The sequence below is a fragment of the Saccostrea cucullata genome, unplaced genomic scaffold, assembly GCF_032062105.1.
Source record: "Saccostrea cucullata isolate Sc308-1 unplaced genomic scaffold, CSIRO_AGI_Scuc_v1 ctg8360, whole genome shotgun sequence".
Classification (NCBI taxonomy): domain Eukaryota; kingdom Metazoa; phylum Mollusca; class Bivalvia; order Ostreida; family Ostreidae; genus Saccostrea; species Saccostrea cuccullata.
The window spans coordinates 5337-31416 of NW_026932840.1; the positions used below are offsets into that span (position 1 = coordinate 5337).

Genomic DNA, 26080 nt, shown 5'->3' on the forward strand with positions numbered 1-26080 from the left:
CAACAAACTCTGTCTGTGCCACTCCCTGTTCCTTATATCTCTCTTCTTACTTTACTCCCTCACACGCTCTCCTTTACTCACTACCTTAGACACATCTTTCCGCACTGACAGAAATAAAGATTTTAACTCGGTATGGGACTTGTTTTTAACACCTCAATAAATGCCTGACATACCTTAGTGTGTTTTAAAACATTATTCAATAAAACATCATAAAGTTCCATACTTTCTATATCTCTGAATAAACGCTCAGCTAACATAGAACATTGCTCCTCTCTTAACCTTAAACAGAGATCGAATGACTGCATTTTATCACTGTTTTCAGCACTTAATACTCCCTTCTCCCCGTTTTGTGAACTTTCACAAGCAGTGATTATTTCATTTTTATCTCCACTATCTACTGCAACATTTTCCCTCGCTTGTTTATTTTCATTCTCTAATTTAAGCATTTCATCTTTTTGAATATTTACATAGTTAGCAATATAATTACTACTCATAAATTGTAAAATGAGATTTTGGAACTGAGAACCAATATGCAATGATCTCAAACATTGAATCATGAATAAAGGTATACTCAGAACCACAGAGTTTAGTATATGTCCCCTCCATTACTGATAATGCATCAACAAATTCAAAAACGTCCGTATAACTTCTAACTTTACAGCTATTCAATGCTTTTAATTTCATTTCACAAAAAGCCTTATTCTCTGTGTCTTCTATTATTTCTTCTGATAATTTATTGTCATTTAACAGGCATAAGACCAACGTAGCATAATGTAATCTATTTTGTTCTTGCATTCTGTCGAATTCCTCAGAAATGTATCTAGATGGACAGGTAAAAAACCGTTCAACATTGTTTCTAAATTTCTTCTCTTTTGAGTATAGTTTACACAAAAGAGGAAACATTGCAGATACTTCTCTTAGTAATGTAGGGGACAATAAATCTTTATCCAAGCTGTGTTTCTGAAGAATCGCTTTTTTGTCATCATCGTTCAATGCATTTTCTGAAACCAACATTTTGATTACATTTTTGTTATTTGAGAAAAAAGATTTATAGCATTCATTAAACACAGCTTCCCTGCATGACATCAGTACCTTTGTGTGTCTGGAAGGATCTGAAATAATTTTTCCATAGTCAACTAAAGTCTCCAACTTTTGTTTTTGAAGGCCCATCTCACCTACCACATCATCAATAACGAACACCTGTGGCTTGTGGAAGTCACAATAACGGTAAATCTAACTGATCTCTATAAGTGGTACAACCTCATATCCTTCTTTTTGTAGTACCTGAACCGAAACTCCCGCAAAATTTGTGCAAAATCTTTTACGTGAAAAAAAAACACTTGCTGTGACCTTCAACTCGACATTTAGAAAGATAGACTACGTATTGTCAAATAAAAATAGTCATTTCCATTCTTAAGTTGACACAATATATCCCGGTAAGCTTGAAATAATAGATACCAGAGAGCCTGACACATCTGATTCATTTACTTGGATGTTTGACTAGGAAAAGACGTTAGTGGTAATCTAACAACAAAGCTTCATGATAATAAAGATGATGACCTTAACTTTTCAATCGTCAACTTCCCTTATTTATGCAGAAAAATGCTGTCATCACCTGTATACGGAGTTTATATCTTTCGATCAGTTGATTCGATATGGAAGAGCATTGCTACGTACAAACAATCTCTAAAACGAGGTAAGTTAATGACAAACAGAATAATAAGAATATCAGCAGTCTCTATTAAAGTCTTCATTTCGTAAGTTCTATGGTCGATACAATTACTTTGTCAGGAAATACAATCTATCATTAAGTAAAATACTGACTGACGTTTTATACACTCTGATTTTTCACCTGATATTTCCGTTTTCTCCCGAACATGACAGGTATTGCAAGGCGGGTGTGACCGTTCGGCTGCAGATGCTCATTCTTCTATGGCACCTTATCCCACACTCTGATGTTCTGGAGATCCGTGTTTGATGTGCTCCTATTTTGTATTGTTTGATGGACTTTTGAGCTCGAATACTGTTCCCCACATGTTTTATCCATCTGACAAACTGTCAAGGTCTTTTATGTTTAGCCAGTTGTCTGGTGTGATTTTCAACAGAATTCATATTTTAAAAAAAATTGGGCTCCTCTTGAAAGATCAGGGTTCTCTAATTTTATCCTATTTAAAATTAGTGATTTAATATTCTCATTAATAATTGTTTTTACATCACTAGAAATGGAGTGTTCAGAAGGACTAATGTTGTGGGGTTAGGAAGAACACTAACAAGTTTCAATTGGAGGATTATGTTTCAGATGTTTTATATTTAGACGCCGTAGATTCTTGATATTAAAAATATTGGAAGCTGTTTATTTGTAAGTTGTGATCTTCAGCCTGAAAAGAAAGACCAGAGTCTCTGACGAGACTGTCGCTCTACTGGTTTAAACTTATAAAAAAGGAAGAGAAAAGTAGCATTGGAAGATGAAACTCTGCGAGAGCAAAACTACAGACTTAAAAAAAATTTCATTGCTTAAGATTTTTTTAGGCAAAGATTTATTGCTAGTAAATCAAAACTGTAGGAGAAGCATTTTGAAAATATTTCAAAGAAATTTCTATTTTTTGTAGCCATGGCAACACCGTTCATCGAAATCAAAAATCGCTAAACAGAGTATCTTAGTGTGGTTTACTTGTGTGCCAATTATATTGAAATCAGACCAAAACTGTGGGAGGAGTAGCATTTTGAAATATTTCGAAGAAATTTCTTTTATATTGTTTACAGACGGACAGACAGACAACTAGACGGACTGGCGGACGATGGACACCATATTATCGCATAAGCTCTTCGAGTATAAGAGCTAAAAAATTAAAGAAGGGTGACATTACAGTAATTTTATTACTAACTCAAAATAAGAATAAAATTCATTTGAGGTACAAAGTGAATATTACTTGAAACAACTAAACATTACTCTAATCGATCATAAATTGTCCACTGATTTGATTTACAAAATATTCATTGAAAACTAACGATTGAATTGAGCAACATACAGTAAACTTATCACATTTAGCTATTTATCCTTTCTAGTGCTTTTGGCGGAAAGAAACTCTTTCTTATTCAAATACACTTGCTAAATGTCTTACAGTAATATACAAATAAAAAAAATTAAGACATAAGCTAAATCAAATCAAATCAACACATCTAACCATTTCGACAAAAGTTGAAAAACACCAGATGATCTAAATATATGTCTGAATATATTTCTGAATATACAATGACACGATCAAGTTCAATTAAGTAAACTTTTCAATAGGCAAAAATAATGCTCAAAAACTTATGTATATGTACCTTAAAGTAAAATGAATGATAAGCATCGTTTTTAATGTTTTTATTATGTGACTTCATAAAAAATATATTAACAAATCTTTTGACTCTTTTAAAGATCTATTCTAAAAATCTACCTTTTTCATTTCATTAATTATTTTTTTTTTATTTTAAACAAAAGCAATAATATAACACACATCATATTAACACATTAATATACAACATTTCAAGATAAAAACCATTAGGGACAATACGGGATAAAACCTAAAAGATAAAGTGTAACTGAGCATTCACATAATTTTGCAGCAACTCTCATATGATATGAACTTGATTTTTAACCAAACAATTGTCGCATTACATCCAGAATTTCAAACATTGAAGTATGGAATCAAATATTGGATTCTTATATTTATGAATGTCAAGGGTGAACAAGTAAAATTTAATAATTTGTAAAGAATGATATTCTCCACTCATTGACAAATGTGACTAAAATTATTCCACCTTTGCAGAATGATTCAAAATGAGAATGCAACTAAACATGTTTATTACACAATGAGTCGGACAATTTATATAATTTACAACAACACATACTGAATAAACACAGATCAAAACATCAAAACAATCTCTTACTGAAACAATGCAAATCTTCATGCCTATAAATATCAACAAATCAAAATTTCAAGACTCCTTTTAAAGAGATCGAGAATTAAGTCAGGATATATGCTCGTATTTTCAAAATACTTAATGTATATTTTACAGAGTTACTTTTTTTCTTAAGAATATCAACTCTCATGTTTCTTTTCTTTATTTAGCATTATCTTCCTCTCAGTACGTTTTTGGTAGTCAAACAAATCTTCGATTTTTCTAAACTTATTTAAAAGTCACCATGTCCTCTCTAGAACCGACACACTCTCAATGTCTAACCCAGACATCAATACTAATTTCACCATCATTTTAACCTTGTCCAAGTTCACTTATCCCTCTTTTACTGACTTGCACATTCCTCAATACACTTTGCACTAATTTGCCCATATGTAAAGATTACCAAAAAAGTATCACCTATCCTATAAACTTACTCAACATTCGTCTTGCTTGATCTTTACTGACTGCCAATGCTAGAGTATCACAGAATCATACTCTCTGAACCTTACCCTAATAATAACACAAACAAATCCGGGAGAATATCCATCTAAAACTATGTCCAACAATCAGTGTTATCAAAAGATGTTATACATAAAACTCAAAATTTTAATCATCAATACTTAGAACTATTGAGTAAATATTACAATTTTAGTAAAGAGTAAAGATTTTAATTTTAGTAAAACCTATTCTCTACAGAGGAGAATTGTCTCTGAATATTTAGAATAAATACATAGCCCATACAAATACAAAATAGGAGCAGAGCAAACACGTACCTCCAAAAATTCAGAGTTGGGATCAGGTACATGTACCATGGAGGAGTGAGCATCCCCTACCGACCGTTCATACCCGCTGTATGTTCCTTCAGCAGGCCTGGGGCGAACTACATTGTAAAGTAATGTTTAACATTACCATACCTTAAAAAATTTGGGCATTAAATTACCATAACCATTACTCTATTTTCTTAAATCAATGCATTACATTACTTTTACTTTAGTAAAGAAATGCATTACCATTACAACATTACTTTTCTTTCTTTTAGGTTTTTAAAACTAGAAATTTATTTTAAAAAATTGCAATGTTATTTTTCATAAGCATGTATTCACCCCCCTTCAATACTAAACATGATAAAAGATGACTCAAATTTGATTTCAAGTTTTTGTATATATTGCACTGTAAATAACTTGCATTCACAGAAAGTTCAAACTTTTAAATTGGTAGTTATATAGCACATGCACAATATCCACTTTTTGTAAAACTATCGATGTCATGAAGCAACATTTTTACTTTTGGGGCTCTTTAAACCCTGCCTAAATTATCTAATAATAAAACATAAAGGCTGAAATGCATTGACAAACTTTTTTCAAAAAGTAGACAGGATGTATATTTTGATCTGCTAAGCACAGAATGCCTGCATGTCTTATATTTTCTTTTGGTACAATGAAGGATATGGAGATACGAACGGTATTCAATCTCAAAGTCCATAAAACAATACAAAATAAGAGCAGAGCAAACACGGACCTCCGAAACATCAGAGGTGGGATCAGGTGCCATGGAGGAGTGACCATCCCCTGCCGACCGGTCCCCCCCGCCGTGTGCTCCTTGTCATGATCAGGAAATAACGGAAAAATCCGTCGTCAATTCAGTGTATAAATAATGGACTAACAATTGGTATGAAAAACGTCAGTAAGCATTTGACTCAATGATAAACTGTATTTGCTGACAAGGTTATTGTATCGACCATAGAACTTACGAAATGATGACTTTAAACGAGACTGCTGATATTCTTGTTTTGTCAACTTGCTTGTCAATAATTTACCTCGTTTTAGAAATTGTTCATACGTAGAGCATTCTCTTGCGTATCGAATCAACTGAGATATATATACTCCGTATGTATTTTTCATGGTCGGTACAAGCTAGACCAGCTTAATTAATGTTTTATAAACACAGTCAGGAGAAAGGATTGGTAATTTTGAGCATTTCTTCAAACAATGCATTGTTTTATTGTTACCTAAATACGGAGGCATAGACAGTGTGTCTTTGTAACATTCTAGCTATGCAAAAGGTGGTAATTATTAGTTTCGGTGTACATTAATTAGTGTATATCTCATATGCGATTTTTTTTAAAAATAAACTTCTATAAAATTCTTTGTAATCAATTCTTATCTGAAATAATTTTGAAAACTTAAATGTAACGGTAAGTATACTTTCAACAGAATAAAAATTATATTTAAATAGATACAGCAGAAATATCCAAATAGGTTAAATTTTTAATTTAATTTTATCATTTGCAAAATAATAATTATAATAATAATAATAATAATGAAAATAAGTAAATAATAAAAAAAAATAATTTTCATCACCTATGTCTATTTTAATTTCTTTAAAAAATATAGGTAAATACAAAATATTGCTTTGTAATGCTATGTAATGCCAGTATTACACTGGATTTTATGAATTAATACATTACATTTACTGGCATTGCTTTACGTTCATATAATTGTCATTCATTACCATTACAATTAACATTACCCCAAGCCTTGTTCCTTGTCATGGTCGGGAAATAGCGGAAAAAAATCCGTCGTCAATTCAGTTTGTAAATAGAGGACTACTATTCAGTATGAAAGATGTACATATCCACCCTTAGATATGCACTAAAAACTCCTGTAAATGATAATTAGCCCCAGCCTGTAGCACTTCCTTCAAATATTAAACCTCTAGTAAATCTTCATAACATCTACCCCTCTCACCCTCATCCGATGTTACCTGTGGAGTAAGTATCTGACAAACCTTATTGATATAAGTCTGCTTCTATTGTAGCCACTCATATGTCCACCCGACATGATGCTGTCAGTGGTGTACTATGTTCATTAAGACCAGCTCCTGTCCCAAGAAGCTCGTTCACGACACTCAAAAATCCTTCCTTACATGTTGCTGTCACTGGTGTATCAAACTTACCTTTTTGATTGGTATCAGCACCTGCGTTAAGTAGCTCCTTCATTACACTTTTATGTCCACCTTCATATGCTGCTGTCAGTGGTTTATTAATTACTCCTTGTTGATTGACATCAGCTCCGGCTTCTATAAGCACCTTCACTACACTCATATGTCCACCTCCACATGCTGCTGTCAGTGGTGTATCAAACTCACCTTGTTGATTGACATCAGCTCCGGCTTCTATAAGCACCTTCACTACACTCATATGTCCACCTCCACATGCTACTGTCAGTGGTGTATCAAACTCACCTTGTTGATTGACATCTGCTCCAGCTTCTATAAGCACCTTCACTACACTCATATATCCACCCTCACACGCTGCTATCAGTGGTGAATCATCCTCACCTTGTGCATTGATATCAGCTCCGGCTTCTATGAGCTCCTTCACTACGATTATATGCCCTATCCTACATGCTGCTTTAAGTGGTGTATCAATCTTACTTTGTAGATTGATATCAGCTCCGGCTTCTATAAGCTCCTTCACTACACTCATATATCCACCTTTACATGCTGCTGTCAGTGGTGTATCATACTTACCGTCCTGATTGATATCAGCTCCGGCTTCTATAAGCTCCTTCAATACACTAATATGTCCACCCTGACATGCTGCTGTCAGTGGTGTATTACACCAATTTTGCTGATTGATATTCGCTCCGACTTCAATGAGCACCTTCACTACACTCACATCTCCAATTTTACATGCTACTATCAATGATGTATCAATATAATCTTGTTGATTGATATCAGCTCCTGCTTCTATCAGCTCTTTCACTACACTCATATGCCCACCCTCACATGCAGCTATCAGAGGTGTATCATTCTCACCCTGCTGATTGATATCAGATCCTGCTTCTATCAGCTCTTTCACTACTTTTATATGGCCACCATCACATGCTGCTGTCAGTGGTGTATCAAACACACCTTGCTGATTGATATCAGCTCCTTCTTCTATAAGCTTCTTAACTACACTAATATGCCCACCCTTACATGCTGCTATCAATGGTGTATCATTTTTACCTTGTTGATTGATATCAGCTCCTGCTTCTATCAGCTCTTTCACAACAATAATATGCCCACCCTCACATGCAGCTATCAGAGGTGTATCATTCTCACCCTGCTGATTGATATCAGATCCTGCTTCTATCAGCTCTTTCACTACACTAATATGCCTACCCTCATATGCTGCTGTCAGTTGTGTATAAAACTCACCTTGCAGATTAATATCAACTCCTTCTTCGATAAGCTTCTTCACTACAATAAATGCCCACCCTTACATGCTGCTATCAATGGTGTACCATTCGTACCTTGTTGATTGATATCAGCTCCTGCTTCTATCAGCTCTTTCACAACACTAATATGTCCACCCTCACATGCTGCTGTCAGTGGTGTATTAAAGTTTTCTTGATGGCCGATAACAGCTCCAGCTTCTATAGGACCTTTTAATATACTCATATGTACATTTCCACATGCTACTATCAGTGGTATATTATATTTATTTTGTTGATTGATATCAGCTCCGGCTTCTATTAGCTCCTTCACTACACTCAAATATCCACCGTCACAAGCTGCTGTCAGTGGTGTATGATATTTACCTTGTTGATTGATATCTGCTCCACCTTTTATTAACTCTTTCACTACACTCGTATGTCCAAACTTACATGCTGCTGTCAGTGGTGTATCATACCCACCCTGTTGATTAATATCTGCCCCCTTTTCTAGTAGCTCCTTTACAATACTCACATTCCCACACCCACATGTTGCTGTCATTGGTGTATCATACTCACCTCGTTGATTGATATCAGCTCCGGCTTCTATTAGCTCCTTCACTACACTCATATGTCCAGCCATACATGCTATTGTCAGTGGTGTATCATACTCACCTCGTTGATTGATATCAGCTCCCGCTTCTATTAGCTCCTTCACCACACTCATATGTCCACCCTCACATGCTGCTGTCAGTGGTGTATGAAACTTACCTTTCTGATTAATATCAGATCCGGCTTCTATTAGCTCCTTCACTACACTCATATGTCCACCTTCACAAGCAGCTGTCAGTGGTGTATTATAAAATATACATTGCGTATTGTTATTTATATTTTGTATATCGCCATATTTGATTAATATTCTGACAATCTCTAAATCTCCACTATAACAACTCAATAGAAATAAGCGGTCAAGTTCGGATACAATCCGAATATTGTTCTGTTTTTGATTTCTTGTATTGCTAATGGAGTTCCATAAACATGATTTGTCCGTTGCATTATCTGTTTTAATGTTAAATCCACTCATTTTTGCTTCATAGTTTACCTTTGAGCAATATACATTCCAAAAAAGTTCAATCTCTGTTTCTTTGTGTAAATCAGTTTGTTTTAAAATATATTGTAAGATCTGAGTGTGGCCGTAGTACACCACCCAACTGATGACCCTCACCCTGTATGGATTACCTGTTGTAACTCTCACATTCAGTAGCACATTCCGTCTGCGCCACTCCAAGCTCCACCACCAATCAGCTCCTTTACTTACTACCTTAGACACGTCTTTCTGTACTGACAGAAATAAAGACTTTAACTCTTTGTAGGACTTTGTCTTTAACACCTCAATAAAAGCCTGACAAACACGGGGGTGTTTCAAAACATCATTCATAAAAACATCATACAGCTCCATATTTTCAATATCTCTGTACAAACGCTCTGCTAACATTGGGCACTGATCCTCTCTCAACCTAAGACTGAGATCATACAAATTCTGGCTTCTTTCAGTTCTTAATGTTTCATGCTCCTCACCACTAAATTCCTCATTCTCATCTTGTTTACATTCAACCTCTAACTCTTTCTTGCATTCTTGTACTTTCACGTTATTAGCAATGTAACTACTGCTAATATATTGCAAATCAAGATCTGGAAACTGAGAACCAAAATGATATGCAAGGATTTCAAATACAGAGTCATGAATAATGGTAAACTCAGTACCAAAGACTTTTGTGTGTGTCCCCTCCATAGCTTCCAATGCTTTAACAAATTTAAATGTATCAGTGTAACTTTCAACTTCACAGCTTTCTAGTACTTTTGATTTCATTTCCCGGAAAACGTTGTTCCCTGTGTTTTTCAATGTTTCTTTTGATAGTTTATTATCATTCAACATGCACAAGACCAATGTGGCATAGCATAAACTATTTTGCCTTTGCATTTCATTAAATTGTTCTAAAATACATTCAGCTGGACAGGTAAAGAACCTTTCAACATTGTTACTAAATTTCTCCTCTTTAGAGTATAGTTTACACAACAGAGGAAACATACCCAATGTTTCTCCCAGTAATGCAGGGGACAACAAATCTCTATCTAACCCATGTTTCTGAAGGATAGCTTTTTTATCTTCATCGTTCAATGCATTGCCGGAACTATGCATCTTAATTGTGTTTTTTTCATTTGAGAAAAAAATTGATTTGTTACATTCATTAAACACTGCTTCCCTACATGACATTAATACTTTTGTATTTCTATTGGAAGGATCTGAAATTCTTTTTTCATAGTCTATCAATAACTCTAACTTTTGTCTTTGAAGACCTAAAACACCTACCACATCATCAATGACAAAAACCTGTGGATGACGGGAGTCAGAATAATCTTCAATCTTCCTGATATCTATAACTGGTACAACCTCGTAACCTTCTTTCTGGAGTATCAGGGCTATGTGATGAATGGTTGATGATTTTCCGGACCCCGGGACTCCAACAAATGTCATATAAGGTTGTCTCCTGACTTTGTTAAGCATTTCTTGGAAAATGTGAGTTTCACTGTAAACCTCATCTTCTTCTCTCCATTGTTTTAATTGTCTTTCATGAAGATCTGAAATATATTATACCCATTTTTGATAATACCTGTGAATTTAAGAGCACAAATATACGAAAAGGGCCATGGGCATTAATGGTCACTTGACCACTGTAAATCACGTTTTATTCGCGAGAACTAAATTCTTGCGTATTTTCACAAGACAATGAGTTTGCAAAAATTTCTTTCTCGCGTTTGAAGGTATTCCTTACGATTATATAGAGGGAAAACAACAATTCGTGAAAATTATAAATAGTAAAATTATAATAAAGAGTCAATGACTATATCGCGAAAAAAAGGTGTTGCAAAAATTTAGAGATCCACAGTATATTGGGATGTTACATACAGTACAAAGTACTGCAAGTACATACATGCATAACTGGACCTCTGCAAAATACCCCTGTGTAAGTATATAAGAGTTGTTTACAATTTGATTGAACATAGAATGTGAAAAATTAATTGCTCAGTGTATTTCTTTTATGAATGATTAATTAAGCCACAGTCCTACAAAGCATCAATGCTAAAACTTATGTAGATATTTTTTTAAATATTAAATTGAGGGGGATAAATATTGCAACTATATATTACAGTGTATTTTTATATTACTTCCAGGAATTCATTATTGATTTATATTTTATTTTTAATGAAAGATAATCATAGTACATGTCGTATATAATATCAATCTATCTTGATATCTTCATCCGAATTAATTATTTCATAAAAGTTTTGCCGACCAGTCACATTGTATTTTAATTTGAACAGACTATCAATTGCAACTCCAAGTGAGTCAGACCTTTAATTCTCCTGCCCCAAAGCCAGAGATATACATAACATCTGCTTTATCAGGGCTAATGTAGCAGCTTTCCAGAATAAAATAATTAATTAATCTGTAACCAGATGGATATATGCATGTATTCAACGAACATTATTCACACTCAAAAGTCAATACAAACAAAACAAATTAAGAGCAGAGCAAACACGAACCTCTAAAACATCAGAGATGAGATCAGGAATCATGAAGGAGTGCAAATCTCGTGCCGACCGGTTGCACCTGCTATGTGCATTTTCTCTATCGGGAAATAAGGCAAAATTCCATCGACCATTCTTTGGTTCAAATAAGAGCTTAACAATTAGTAAAAAAAAGCTTCAGTTGGCATTTGACTTAAGGAAGAAATTCTTCAAAGTCATGTGTCAGATTTAAATATTTTTAATTTTCCACAGAACCAAAATGAATTTGAACTTCCATATATATTAAAGTCCGAAACTTTATAAAAATCCTTAGAAACAAAGATACATTGCAGGTTCCAATAAATGTTCAGCCAAACCTCTTTCGTTACTCTTAGAAGTAAGGAAAAACTTCAAGAATACTATGCAACAATAAATTCAAGACGTTGTGTGAATCAGATGACGACACTCAAAAATTCCAAAGAACTTTTGGACAATTTGAAATCACAAGATTTTACCAAAATCAACAGCTTAAAAGCTTACGACTTTTCAACTTTATACGCAACCATTCCCTTCGATAAATTAAAGTCCATGGTTTTTAAATCATTGACAGCTGCTTTTTCAATAAAACTGGAACTCGTAAATTTACTTACCTGGTCATAGGTCATTTACAAAACTATTTTGTTAAAACACATTCTGATTGCACACACAAGTACTCTGAAGTTGACATCAAAAAGATGCTTGAGTTTCTGATTGACAATATCTATGTGGTTTTTGGAGCCATGTTACTGCATAATTCATGACTGTTAGATTTGCAGGATAATCTACCATAATTTTCTTAATCCTACAATGAAAGAAGAATACTCAGAGGGATTCTCTTGTTCCCTCTGGTTTGAACATATTCACTTGTAATTTCTAATTATAAAGGAATTGGAGACAGATTCTTAAAAAAATTGTCGCCCTCTCCCTAGATGTCAATTACGAAAAAATAAATTAGGTAACAGTTGAAAAGGTGCACTTAAAGTCGCTTGGTCCGATTCTAATCGCTAAAAATATATATTCGTTTTTTTTCTTGAAAAATAATTGTCCATAAATTGTTTATAGACTTTCGTCAAATTATATCCCAAAAGTCTTTTTCTTTTAAAAGATATCAAAATTCAAAAGTTAGAAAAATAATTTTTGTTAGGTCACACAAAAGATAATCCTATGTTCATATCGGGTGAAATCACCTTCGAAAAATTAAAGGACAATTCTCATTTAAGGCTTATCTTTGGTCCCCGGTTACTCGTCAAATTTCGAACATGTATCAAAGGCTTTAAAAATTAAATGTTCTTAATAACTAATGTCTTTATTATTTGAATCTTCATCTAAAAATGTCAAATAATAAATATACGCAGAATACGAAGCTGCGTTTTGAAGTTTGGGTCCTTTGATTTTCATGAATATCAAAAGAAATCACTGACAGGTACACACTTTCAAGCTTTCGTAAACACCGAGCACATGTTTGTTCAGAGTCGAGATTGATATATAATGTGTATATTATATGGGTAAAGGTTGAGTAAAAATATCTTTGTTGAACAACCTTGTGCTCTATGCTTTCTAATTACAAGTATTGTGATTTTGAACCTCTTCGCTATCTTCATTTACATGCGATTAACCTCTTATGACCTGTCTCGAATCACAACAAGCCACATGGATTTGTGTCGTTACAGGTAAATGCCCACAGTAAACGTGCTAGCAAGCACTCAGTTGAAATGTACTCAGTCGATCATGTATCAGTCAGCATATGGACTTGTTTGGTTAATCTTGTTATCGTGGTTCATTCACATATAGAGTTTTGTGAATAGAAAATTGTTTTAGTTGTTGATTGTGAATCTTGAACATATAATTCGTCTTTGAAAGGAAAAATATTATATATCACGGATATTCTTTTTTTAGTATCTAATCTAAATGTCTCCGCCCATTTACATATAACAGAAAAACCGTAGTCTGATGGAAGGGACAAGTTCCGGTATTTTGTAGCGCGATGGGTGTTAAAAATTGGCTTGTATTTTTTGATATATTTGATAATTCATTATGAATGCACAATGATATTATTAGAAATACTTTGTTATACACAATGAAAACATACAAAATACCCATTGCTACTATCTATCCATGAAACCAAGGGTGTAAAAAGGGACCACGCTACTATACTTAAGTGGAATACTTATTTATCGCTAACATTTATATATCAATAAGAACAAACCCTAGCATTTTTTCACAACAAAGTACATATATACTGTACACGGACAATATTTTAGCTAATTTTAAAAAAAATCTTTTAATATATCTGATTTTCCTTTATTCTTTAAATATGCATATTAATATAAAAATTACTATGGATTATATTCAATTAATTTCTTAATTTTTAAAAGATGTATTATGACTAAGTCTTCTACTAATGCAAAAAAAATGCCCGGGTTTGAATTATCTTCATTATTAGATATAAACGATAATTTTTTTTTTTAAATTGACTTCACAACAGATCTTAACTTCCCGTCAGGAAATACTGTTTGTAAGTAAGGTTTTTGATCTGCGTTTTCCATGTAAGGATTGTTGTAAAAACAATTAAATCAATTTTATATTTTATTTCTATATATTATCTATGTAATACTTTTATTGTGTAAGATAATATATACCTGTTTCGGAATAAGCGGAATTCAATATTTCTAAATTTAGAAATCAATGCATAATAAAGACCATACAAATAATTGTGTACATACATGCACAGATAAATAAATATATTTAAGGATATCCAATCCTCGGCCAGGAAGGATAACTCCAAAAATTAAAATTTAATGATGAACAGGCTTGAGTTTTCCTTTGGCGCCTCCTAAAGGAAAGTTAACAGGAGATGGTTCGCCAATGAAATGCATCAAAATGAAGCTTGAAATGAATTTTTTTCATGCAACAATTTTCATTTTATTCATCTTTATAGCGAGCGCAGCGAGCGTCGCGAAGCGACGCTCGTCACTGCGAGCTCTTACAGCAACGCCTGTGCGAAGAGAAAATTCGGACTACTGCACATTCATTCGATAGATTTTTTTGATGCCGTAATTTCGACCCACAATGCATCACTTGTTTTAGCTACGTTCTCGCGAGAATAACGACAAATGTTCAACAAAAAGTTTACCCGCCTTGATTTAATGTATATATATTGAAGATAAATAGAAAACGAAACGTTCTTCATTACCTTTCAGCAGTGTTCAGGCTTTTTCTTGGAATTGAAACTCACATACAACGTCATGTGACGTCAGAGTCTAGACGCACCAAATGTCACGTGCGGTTTGACGAGCCCGATCTAAATTAAATCAACAGACAAGTTTGCGCTCGCTCTAACGGTCGCAGCGTCAACATATTAAGAATAAAGGTTTTGGGAAGCCTTAAAGCTATATATGCCGTATTAGTGTTTTATTCTAAAAGTAATAAATATATGTGGTGTCTCATCAAGTTATGTAAGTTATATACTTTCTGCAAATAAGACAATTTCCCTCCATCACTTTTAAAAGTTATGAAATAAAATTTGGTAAATTATTTTCTCTCCGTGTCGGATAAAAAACCGCCTCTTATTGAAATATTCATGATCACGTTGTCTCGCATGTTTGCAGCAAACAATGGTCCAATCTCGTGAATGAACCGAAAAGCATGATGGTCTACTACGATATTACTACAAACACGTGAGTTAGGGATTGTCAATATTGAGAGAACCTCAGAGTTGGTTACTTTTTGTACCGAGGAATAATCACGTGCAATTGTCTTTTCAATGGTTCGGTTGGGTGAACTTCTACAGATGTCATTGACTATGGATAAAGAAGTGTGGAAACCATGTTGTGCCAAAATGAAATAACTAATACAAACAAATGATATAATTTGATCAATCAAAATGGTTATTAGATACATTCGATTCTGCATTTCTTAATGGTTCAAAACAACAAAAAGTATTCCACAGAATATCATGTATAAATCTGCACAAGATACCGAATGCCAAAACCAGAATACTACTAAATAATATAAATATATTCTTTACATATGAACCACAGTATTTCTGACCCCTTGAAAATAATATAAAAAATCTTGCAAGTGGGTTATCAGCATTGGCTCGGGCTAATTCGAAAGTGAAATTTGAAGTTTGGCGGTAAATTGTAGTGACTGAATAAAATTTAGTCATGTTTAGTAGTGAAAGATATTGGAACCTGTTTTCCTTGTCAGATTTCTTCGAGCTAGTTGATTTTTATTCTAACTGTTCTATCCCCCCCCCACCCCTTGGATGAGACCGTATAAACCGAGGCCCCGTGTCGCAGTAGGTGCTGGCACGAAAAAGATCCCTCCCTGCTCAATGGCCCTGAGTGCCGAGTATAGGACAGAATTTGCAGCTCTCCACCGGCAAATGGTGGCGTCTCCATATGAGTAAAAAAATCTCGAAAGGGACGTTAAACAATCAATCAATCAATCTATTCCCCCACCCACTTAAAAAAAACCCGATGCTACCTACCTGAATTAATTTTTCTTAAAGGTGTTAATCGAAATGCTTGGTTGTGCCCTCGAACTGGAATACTTTTTAGAGGCCTGGAATTCCTTGACCAATTTTATTTTATTAGCCCATCTATATTTCTAAGAAGGCAAGATGTATGGTATGTAAGTTTCACCTACATATGTTATGTAGTTCATATTAAAAAACCAAAAGGGATATTATTGTTTTACAAACAGCGTGACAGTTTGCTTTATAGGGCGTGCTAAACTTTTGTATGCTGATAATCATTTTACTCATCGATTGGATGTTTGATTCAAGGGAATCAAAAATACTTTGCATATGAAACATAGAACCCAACAATACCACTGACAATACTGACCAATCGTATTGAATCACATGTTTACTAGCATGCAGTAAACAACAGTTACATGTGGACGGACAAAGCAAATTTTACAACCTACAATGATGATATTGATAGCTGCATAGTACAGCAGCAGCAGAGTAGCCTTACTAATTCTATTCTTTGAATTTTCTTGTGCGTATATAAAACCATCCGGTCAAATCATAACAAATATAATACATGCTTTTTTGAGGACAGAGAACGGGCTTTGACTGACCACGTGTTGCTGGGGAGTACAAATGCCGCACTGGTGAACAAGCATTCTATGTGATTGGCCACTATTCTCAGGATATTGTTGTATTCTGAGTTTCATATGCAAATTAGTATTGATTCCATTGAAATAAAGCATCCAATCACTGAGTGAAATGAAAATCAGGTCACTAAATTTTAGCACGCACCAACTAGCAAACTGTCACGCTGTTTGTAAAACAATAATAATTGACGATATCCCATTCAGGGTGTAAACATAGCAGTTTAAATTACTTTCCATACATTGTACTTGACATAAAATATTTTTTGCGCATAATGCGCTCCATACTGAAGATCCGTAAATGTTCACCCAACCGAAAATGTCCACTAGCAGTACGGCACGCAGAAACTCTAAACAAACAGACCTGTACAATGGAGTGGGGAAAACTTTAATTTTCATCATTGTTAATCATTTGTATGCAAATATGAGCATGGGATTAGTAGATAATAATGTACATAATGCATCAAGTCTTTCTGAGAGCGATTTAAAAAACTAGCCTTTTTGAAAAACACATGTAGTATTTTATGTAGTAACCCATAAATGCATTAAATGCAACTCATTGAGCTGATTGGTCTATTTGTGTCCCTCACTGAACAGACGTCACAAAATATATTTTCCTCGACCTGATGATTCTCGCGATGGCTTTTCCCGCGCACATGCGCAGATCCAGGATAAACGTCAATCCTTTATAAATATGCATGAGAATATCGTGTTCTTTTCCTGACCAGTACTTTGTTAATATCGAATAAAATTTCGTCGAATTTGCAAGAATGCTTCATTTTTGGTAGCTTATTATACTCAGAAAATTTTTGTTCGGTTTCAGCTGTGCAAAAATACTGTTTAACACGGCATACATATCTTTAAAAAAGAATTTATAAAAGTTGACTTTTGTACCTCATGAAAGGAAAAAATGATTAATGATGTTTAAGAGAAATAAGATTTTCTTGAATTAAGCCTTAGAAACCCTTGAATCCAGTCTTACCAATGCTTATTAGCATGATATGAAATAAGAGGTGATTTGTGGTGTTTTGCAATGATTGCAAAAGCCTTTGACGCAATGTATTATAGAATACATGACGGAAATAGAAGACAAAAATACCAAATAAGTATGAAAACCATGACAATTTCTTTGAATGCCTTAATACCTATCGTTTTTTAACCTATAATATATTTGTTGATCGCTTTGCAATTAGAAAATGCATTAGTGATATTCCAATTCGCTTTTTCTGCAAAAATATTGGAATTTTGACAATTTTCACTATATAATATGATCAACTTTAATCTTTAACTTTAAAGAAATATTGTGGATAAATTTATGTAGCTTTGTGGATTCAGAGATACTTTTATGAGTATTTTTGATTACTTATCTGCTAGTTTTGTAAACCTAAGGACTGGACTACCCTGTTAATACCAATACCAACCGGAAGGGGATAATAAGCAAACTTCATTAATGACCCACCTAGAAAAATCAATCCTGTGTATTCTAGTAACATCATTATTCTGGACACAAAGTTAAACGGCAGCTAAATCATATGTTAGTTAAGGTCATTTCTGCTGCAGTAGGAGATTTTATCTGCGGCTGTAGAACTACACATACATGTTTTAGAGAATGATAAGTCAGGCGCATACATGTACATGTTTGTAAACATAACAGATACCTACGTACTACATTTACATTAATTGATACATGTATAATTCTTTGTATAAAATCATGCCTTTAAATGCATATCTAATTATTAATCCCGCTTTTATTGGCCTCATGTAAGTTTGTTGATAAATTGTGTCAAATTGATACTTGAATATATTGTCTGCTATGGAACGAAAGAGTCAAAATATTTGGTAGCAGTTTCTTGTGCATTCTGTGGTCTGTTTTGGTTTCCTCTAGATGTTTTCTTAATTTTAAGGACATTGGCAACGTTTCTGGATTTTGTATAGAATTTTTTAAGAACTTTTGAACATGTTTATTGGTACCAAACATGTTCAATTCAGGTCCTTTTTACCCATCAAGCCAGCCTTCCTTTAAAGATTTTGTCAAATCAATGTTTTTATAATTCTCAATGCATTTCCTATGTAAAATGTTGATAAAATGGTCTTATATTATTTTTAACCACAAGTTTTTTCTAAAACCCATTTATTTCATAAAGTTATACATAAAATACATTGTTGAATCTTCATTTCTGATGACAAACATATACTTTGGCTCAAATTGCAAATATAGAAACAAAACACAGAAATACCAGCACTGTTATTTGATTTTGAGTTACTTCCCTTAATATCTAATTATTATTCATAATGATCAAGAGACTGGTTGTTTGTTTCTATACTATAATTTACTTTATTTGAAAGGAACTGTCATTAAACATTTTGGCAAGGATTTATTATTAACTTTTAATGACGCCTCCTTCACAAAACTTATAGAATTGTTCTCATCTGGTCTACCTAGCTATCAACACTTTCAGCATAATTATGTCACGTCTGTGCACTTCCCAGCATACATGCACCTATTCTAAATGACGACATGTTGACTGTCTGCCCCCTCAGCACAATGTTAACACACCCATCTCTGCTATTCTTTTATTACTCTAGAATTGTATATCAGATAAAAACACACACGTGCTTTTGTTTACCTCTCAGTCTGTAACATACGCTTTATTGGTTTTCACCGCCTAGAGAATTCCTTACGGGAGATCACTCTCAATGACTATTTTTATAAATGAAAAAACCTAGGTATAAACCCTTTTTCTCCGGAAACCCTGCATTGCCAATGACCTAACTCTGTACTGGGAGAGCATTTATCAGCCGAACAGCAAAAAACTCTTTTACATCACTGACCACGTGTCTTAATTTATATCGCGCATACTAGATTATCAAACTCTTCCGCACTGTGGCTGAGTTTTGGAAATTTACAACTAAATTTTCAAATGTTTTCAATGTAATGAAATTGAAAAATGTTTTTGCATGTATTGATAAACAATGTGTTCATGATGTATTTCATCGAATATTTCGATCATTTTTAATTGCGTGAATTTTTCCTTGATGATTTTTTTTCTCTCAGAGAAGTGATTCGGTCGAAATACTGTTTGGTCTTGGCTACTGTTATGGAGAGTTTATAAAATCAATTCCCAAAATTGGTGTCTAGATTGATATATATTTTTTGACCTGTTTCTAAAATATTTAAAAATCATAAACTTTCTATGTGTTTAAAATTTTATCTTTTTGTTCCCATATGTATCAATCTATACACATTTTTATCACGCAAAATTCAATTATTGTAAAAGTTTACAAGAAAATTTAAAATTTTTGAAAATTGCGACTCGACTTATTCAATTTACTTATATAAATATGACTTAATTTGATATTTTCAAGTCTGTTTTAACAAGAAAACCATTGTTCAGTTGTTTCAAAATCACTTCGATACAAGTAGTCCTAATTGTAGAATATAGCTAAATGTCAAGATAATTTAAATTACGCTTAGCTGTTAAAAAATTACAATTTCCATGATTAAGGGCAAGGAAATTTAGTTAACAAAGGACAAGATGACTTAGGTTTGAAATTACAAATCATGACAAGATAATTCCGTTTACAAATTATAATTAGGAACAAGATAATTTAGTTTACAAATTAACAACAATATTTTTGAACAACAACATTTGTACATACCCTTAACATTTGGTGGGATAACATACTGTAGTTCCTCGATTTTATCTGAAAAATAAATCGGAAAAATAATTTTTAGTTGTCAATTTATAGAGTTCTTAATTTAAAAAAATTACAACTCCAAGCTCATTGTCCTTGTTTTTCTATTATGGGGCTATATGGAATGTAACCGAGATTACTTAGTACTACATAACAGTATCCCAGACTTCTGACAATTCCATGTTAGACACAAAATACTGATATAATATTTTTATTAAGTTACTTATCACTTAAATGTTCAAAGCTATAATATTATTTAATATTATTACTGGAATGAATTTTCATGAATGATGGTCATATGATAATCAAGAAAATAATAGTGCATTCAAATTATTGGTATTTTCGAGAGAACCCCCCCCCCGAACCTTCTATCATTCAATATCTATTGTTTACTCGCATAGCAAAGCAGTGGATAAAAGGATAAAACTATTTAGTTTCGCAGATTGAGTCCTTTTAACACTTGGTAATATTAATGTCCTAAAACAAATTTTTAAGAAATCACTTAAAATTTTGTTTGTGTTTTTGTACTGCTTTTATTGAAAGACAAGAAATTCTTTGTTCGATATCTTTCCATATTTTTTTAATTACATTTTTTGTCGATGTCTTTTAGTTCTATATTTAGGGTATAAGTTCTGAACGATCCTGGTATCATGATCTTTCAAATGTAGGTAGAATGCTTATTGCTCACTTTAACCATGTAATCATTTGTAGTTTCCGTTGAAAAGGAGTAAGGGTAATTTTTATGCACCCGGATCGATAAATCCGAGGCGTATATTGTTTTTGTCTTGTCTGTTTGTCTGTTTATCTGTTTGTCTGTTTGTCTGTCTGTCTGTTAATCTTCACCATAACTTTTGAACCTTATGAGACAGAGACTTCATATTAGGTATGCATACTTCACTAAAGAAGTTTTTTCAAATGACTTCAAGGTCAATGACCTCTTGACCTTGACTGTGACCTATATGCTAAATATAGCTTTTTTGAACTTTTGCAATAACTATTGAACCATCAAAGATATAGACTTCATATTTGGCATGCTTACTCCACTAACGAAGCTCTTACAATTGACATCAAGGTCATTGACCTTGTGACCTTAACTGTGACCTATATGTTAATAATAGCTTTTTTCGAAATTTGGCCGTAACGTTTGAACCATGTGAGATAGGGACCTCATATTTGGTATGCATGCAATACTAATTAAGCTCTTTCAAATGACACCAAGCCATTGACCTTGTGACCTTGACTGTGACCTATATGCTAAAAATAGTTTTTTTAACTTTGTTGCCACCGGGCGCATAGTGTTTCACAAACACATCTTGTTTAAATATGTAATATGCATTTTCAACATCCTATCTGACTGATAAGTATGACTACCCATTAAAGTAATTCAATCAGCTTGACCAATTGATGTCCAGTAATGAAGAAGAATATTTTCAATGTTGGCATTTGAATTTAAATTTTTATATGTTTGGTCAAAGCTTAGAATTGCAATCGAATTGATCGAATTTTATTCAGTCTTCCTTAGGATAAGGATATACGAATAAACGAATATCTACGATCGAAGGAATACAAACAATGTTTACCTAAGTAACCTAGAATTAACCTCACCTGTGTGACTTTTAACGGTTTCACACAATTCATCAATAAGTAACAGTTTATCAATGTCTTTGGCCTCTTTTTCTGGATCCATGGAACATGTTCTTATATCATTCACAGCATCTTGGTAAACAGTAGAAGTCCCCATATTTTGCTCTAACTCAACAGTAATATCATAAATGTTTTGCCATTCCTTTTTAAAATCTGAATCTGAAAGAGAGAAATCTGCTGCATGTCCATAATACTTGTTTCTTGTCAGTCTGATTCTTTCTATGTTGGCAGATACACTATTGTCTGAAGGATAGGGAATTTCTCCCCAGCCTTGTATATGTGGAGTTATTTTACACACGTTACGTAGAAGAAGGTACATCAAACTAATGTCAAAATCTGAATAATCTCCGCCATACTGTGTATTTGGTAAGGGAAAGATGAGAGCAATTTGTTGTTTATTTAGAGGACTATTCTGTTTCTTCTTTTTTAGGTCATCAATCCAAGTTTTGACCGTTTTTGATAAATTGGAGGGTGGAATTTTTATTCTGAGAATATCACGCAGCAGATCTGTGCATGGACCAAGGATAAGTCTTGCTACCCTTGCAAGATTTGTGGTTTCTGGAGTAGACTTGTACTTTGATGACGTTGTTTTATTGACATTTCTCGTCGTTGAAAATAACTGTAAATAAATTGTCAGAAATATTATATAAATTAATTCTACCAGACTCGATTAATTCTGAGTATAAGTGTATAAAAAATGAAAAGACTTTTGTTCTTCTGAAATAACATCTATATTGACAGTAAAAGCGCAAAATTGACCCTTAAGACTCGATTTTCGTTGATGTTTTGTATTATACATTTATATTGCTGAAAACAACATTTATGTAAATAATTATTTTCTTTAGAGTTGTTTTCTTCGGAATTTAAATCATTTACATTCCTATAGATAGCTTGTGATGGTTTACTCACTGAGGCATATACATTGCTGAGTTTGGCTTTTAGCCTAACTGCTATGGTTTTGAACCAAGAGTTACCATACTGGTAAAGAAGAACAAGTAATTTGTTTTAAAATCTATAGTAGGAAAGATACATTAGAACATATGTATGTATTTTACTTACAAATTCTTCACAGTTATTAAATCAAATAGTACATTTGTAATATAAAGTGTTCGTTTCATGCAACATTACAAACTTTCGATTTCCACAAACAACATAGATTAGTGATTAGTGATATGATAGTTGAGACAAGTGAAACAAGCCAATAAATTACCCGAGAGTTCCTTGTCCATTCCCGTAGATAAAAGATCAACACACACAATGCTATAACTATGACTGTCAGCTGTCCAAACTCGTACAAACAAAATTGTCTCCACATAGAGTACATCTTAACGTGTGCACCGGGAATCAAATTGTCTGACTGCAATAAAAGTAAAGTAGATATAAAGGCAATGACGACAGAACTTCTTGTTTTATCTTTCCAAGTCTTACTAGTATGTTCTGGATAAATGAGGACTGAACTTCTTGTTTTGATCTTTCGAAATCTTATCTCCTTGTAATGTATATGCAAGCAAGAACTATGAGAAACCCTCTTTGACATACTTGAACTATGGTCACATCCAGCATCACTATAACATCCCTACTAATATTATTGTGATTTAAATTCAAGACAGGTGGTCTAGGTTGATCTATTCAAAGGTTGTAGGGTAGAACCGGTTTTATAAATAAAATTGGCAGTAAACAGGATTTTGCTATAGCCTGTTTCTTTTGAAAACATGTCCTATAATAAATGTTTCCAGACCTTTCTGAAAGACTTTCATGATTTTCAACAGAAAAAGGGTGGCTAAGGGAGGAAGTGTTAAAATAACAATACATCTTATACTTTTCGGCGAAAATTAGGGCTCAATTGTGACCAATTCGCTGGTAAAAAATGTGAATCATCATCTACATGGGCAAATCTTTGATTGCCTTACATGGCTATTGTTATAAATGTGCATGGAGGATCTTACCATGAGCAACTGACCAATCGTTGAATGAATAGCAACGTTTACGCCATATGCATGTTTACAATTAACTTCTAACACGTGGTTGACGTCATGATCATGTCAACGGACTGCAAAATAAAAAAGAATATTCTTACGAACAAAATACAAAGATAACAAACTATAGCAGATGTTACGGGCGTTTTTAATTTGTTATTAACTGGGAAAAAATTGTTTAATAAAATGTAGTTTGTGTCTAGTTCAGAACACCAAGGAAAACGAGCAGCATCTCTTATGCATTTAAATGGACAAAACTTTGTTTACGTTCGTGATCACATGTTCGGCTAGGGAATCCACCTGTCAATTGATTGATTGTATACTGTTTAACGTCCCTCTCCAGAATATTTCACTGATATGGAGACGTCACCATTGCCGGTGAAGGGCTTCAAATTTAGGCCTATGCTCGGCACTTACGGCATTTGAGCAGGGAGGGATCTTTATCGTACCACACCTGCTGTGACACGGGGCCTCGGTTTATACGGTCTCATCCGAGGGACCGCCCCATTTAGTCGCCTTTTACGACAAGCAAGGGGGTACTGAGGACAATTGTATTCACCGATAGTACAACAAAGGAATTAATACAGACGGAAATCGCTTTTGCAGTATGACTTTCAGAAACCTAGACTTCCATCGTTTATTTAACAAATGAATTGGTTGTCATTATGAGCATGGAAATAATAATATTACGCTTTTCATTAACCATAAGATTTTCCATTTTTATTCAAGCGTAAAATTCCTGTAGTATTCGTAGTAACCCATAATTCAATACTCATTCAGCTGATTGGTCAGTTAAAATCATGCTGGTGCCTCATTTGCTACATAAGGATATGGAAATAACGAACAGTATTCAATCTCAAAGTCTATTAAAAATATCAAATACTCTGACGTCAAAAAAATATAGTCCCGGTTCCCATGCAAAATATTTATCCAAAAAGAAATTTTAATTCGTGACTGCAGAAAATCGTATTATAGAGAATACTTATTTTAGTTTGAATGAATGTGAGAGACATCGATTGATTGAAGTACATTTCTACAGACATTATCACCTGATTCTAAAGTGTTGAAAACTGAAACGCAACATAACTTTTCTGTTTACCATGTCTCCACGTGCTAGTCACTTCCTAGCCACATTTCGTGGATAATTTACCCTATCTCGCTGAAGTCTCGCTAACACTCGCCAGAGCCACTGCGAGAGTTACTCTGAACTCATCGGGTTTTATAACTTGCAGAACACCAAAAATAAAAGGTTCCGAGCACATTAGTAGGGGTGCATAACACAGTTCGGTCAGTATACCTCAAGAAAAGGATTTATAGGTTTATAGGGGCTTTCCTTTCTTGATTTCTGTGAGAAGATCCACGACCTACAGCACCCATACGCTGCTTTAAACTAAAAAAAGAATACATAAGACGGTTTTTCTAAATTCTTCATTCACTCTATCCACGATGTACATATAGCTATTTCTTAAACATGTTTAAAATAAGATATATATGTATATATATACATTGAGCATAAAGTCAGGCCAGAAAATTGACATATAGTTACATGTAGAAATTGAACCTTATATAATATTTGTAGAATACAGGATACCAGTAATCAGTAAAAATGTTTTAATTTGAAAATCAATTGAGAAAATTTGGGTAAAATACATGAATATGTTACATATAAGTCAACAGTAAAACCGGATAGTGAACTGTTAAAAAATATACACAGCACACTACCAAGCCTAAAAAAGAATTCGTGAAGAGAACAAAATTGAAAAGCGAAAGAATACAGAAAAGCGTGTAGGAGCAGGCAAGTAGAAACCCCAAACCATAACCTGTTTCAAGTGACTGAAAAGAGTGTACAAATAAAGAAACAGTATAAAGATAAGTATATAAGATGGTAAT

At 33.6% G+C, this 26080-nt stretch overlaps 2 protein-coding genes across 2 annotated transcripts; both read right to left on the reverse strand.

Annotated features, from left to right (window-relative positions):
* LOC134236314 (uncharacterized) lies at window positions 1–23538 on the reverse strand. Its single transcript, XM_062718490.1, has 5 exons — window positions 23425–23538; window positions 23124–23192; window positions 22176–22833; window positions 9466–10784; window positions 1–84 (listed from the first exon to the last, which is right to left on the reverse strand). Exons 1-5 carry the CDS (start codon window positions 23536–23538, stop codon window positions 52–54), a joined length of 2193 nt encoding a protein of 730 aa, XP_062574474.1. The 3' UTR covers window positions 1–51.
* Window positions 6767–8967, reverse strand: LOC134236318 (ankyrin repeat domain-containing protein 17-like). The gene is made up of 5 exons (XM_062718492.1): window positions 8820–8967; window positions 8532–8699; window positions 8244–8375; window positions 7477–8190; window positions 6767–7356 (listed from the first exon to the last, which is right to left on the reverse strand). Exons 1-5 carry the CDS (start codon window positions 8965–8967, stop codon window positions 6767–6769), a joined length of 1752 nt encoding a protein of 583 aa, XP_062574476.1.
* Window positions 23539–26080: the final 2542 nt, after the last annotated feature.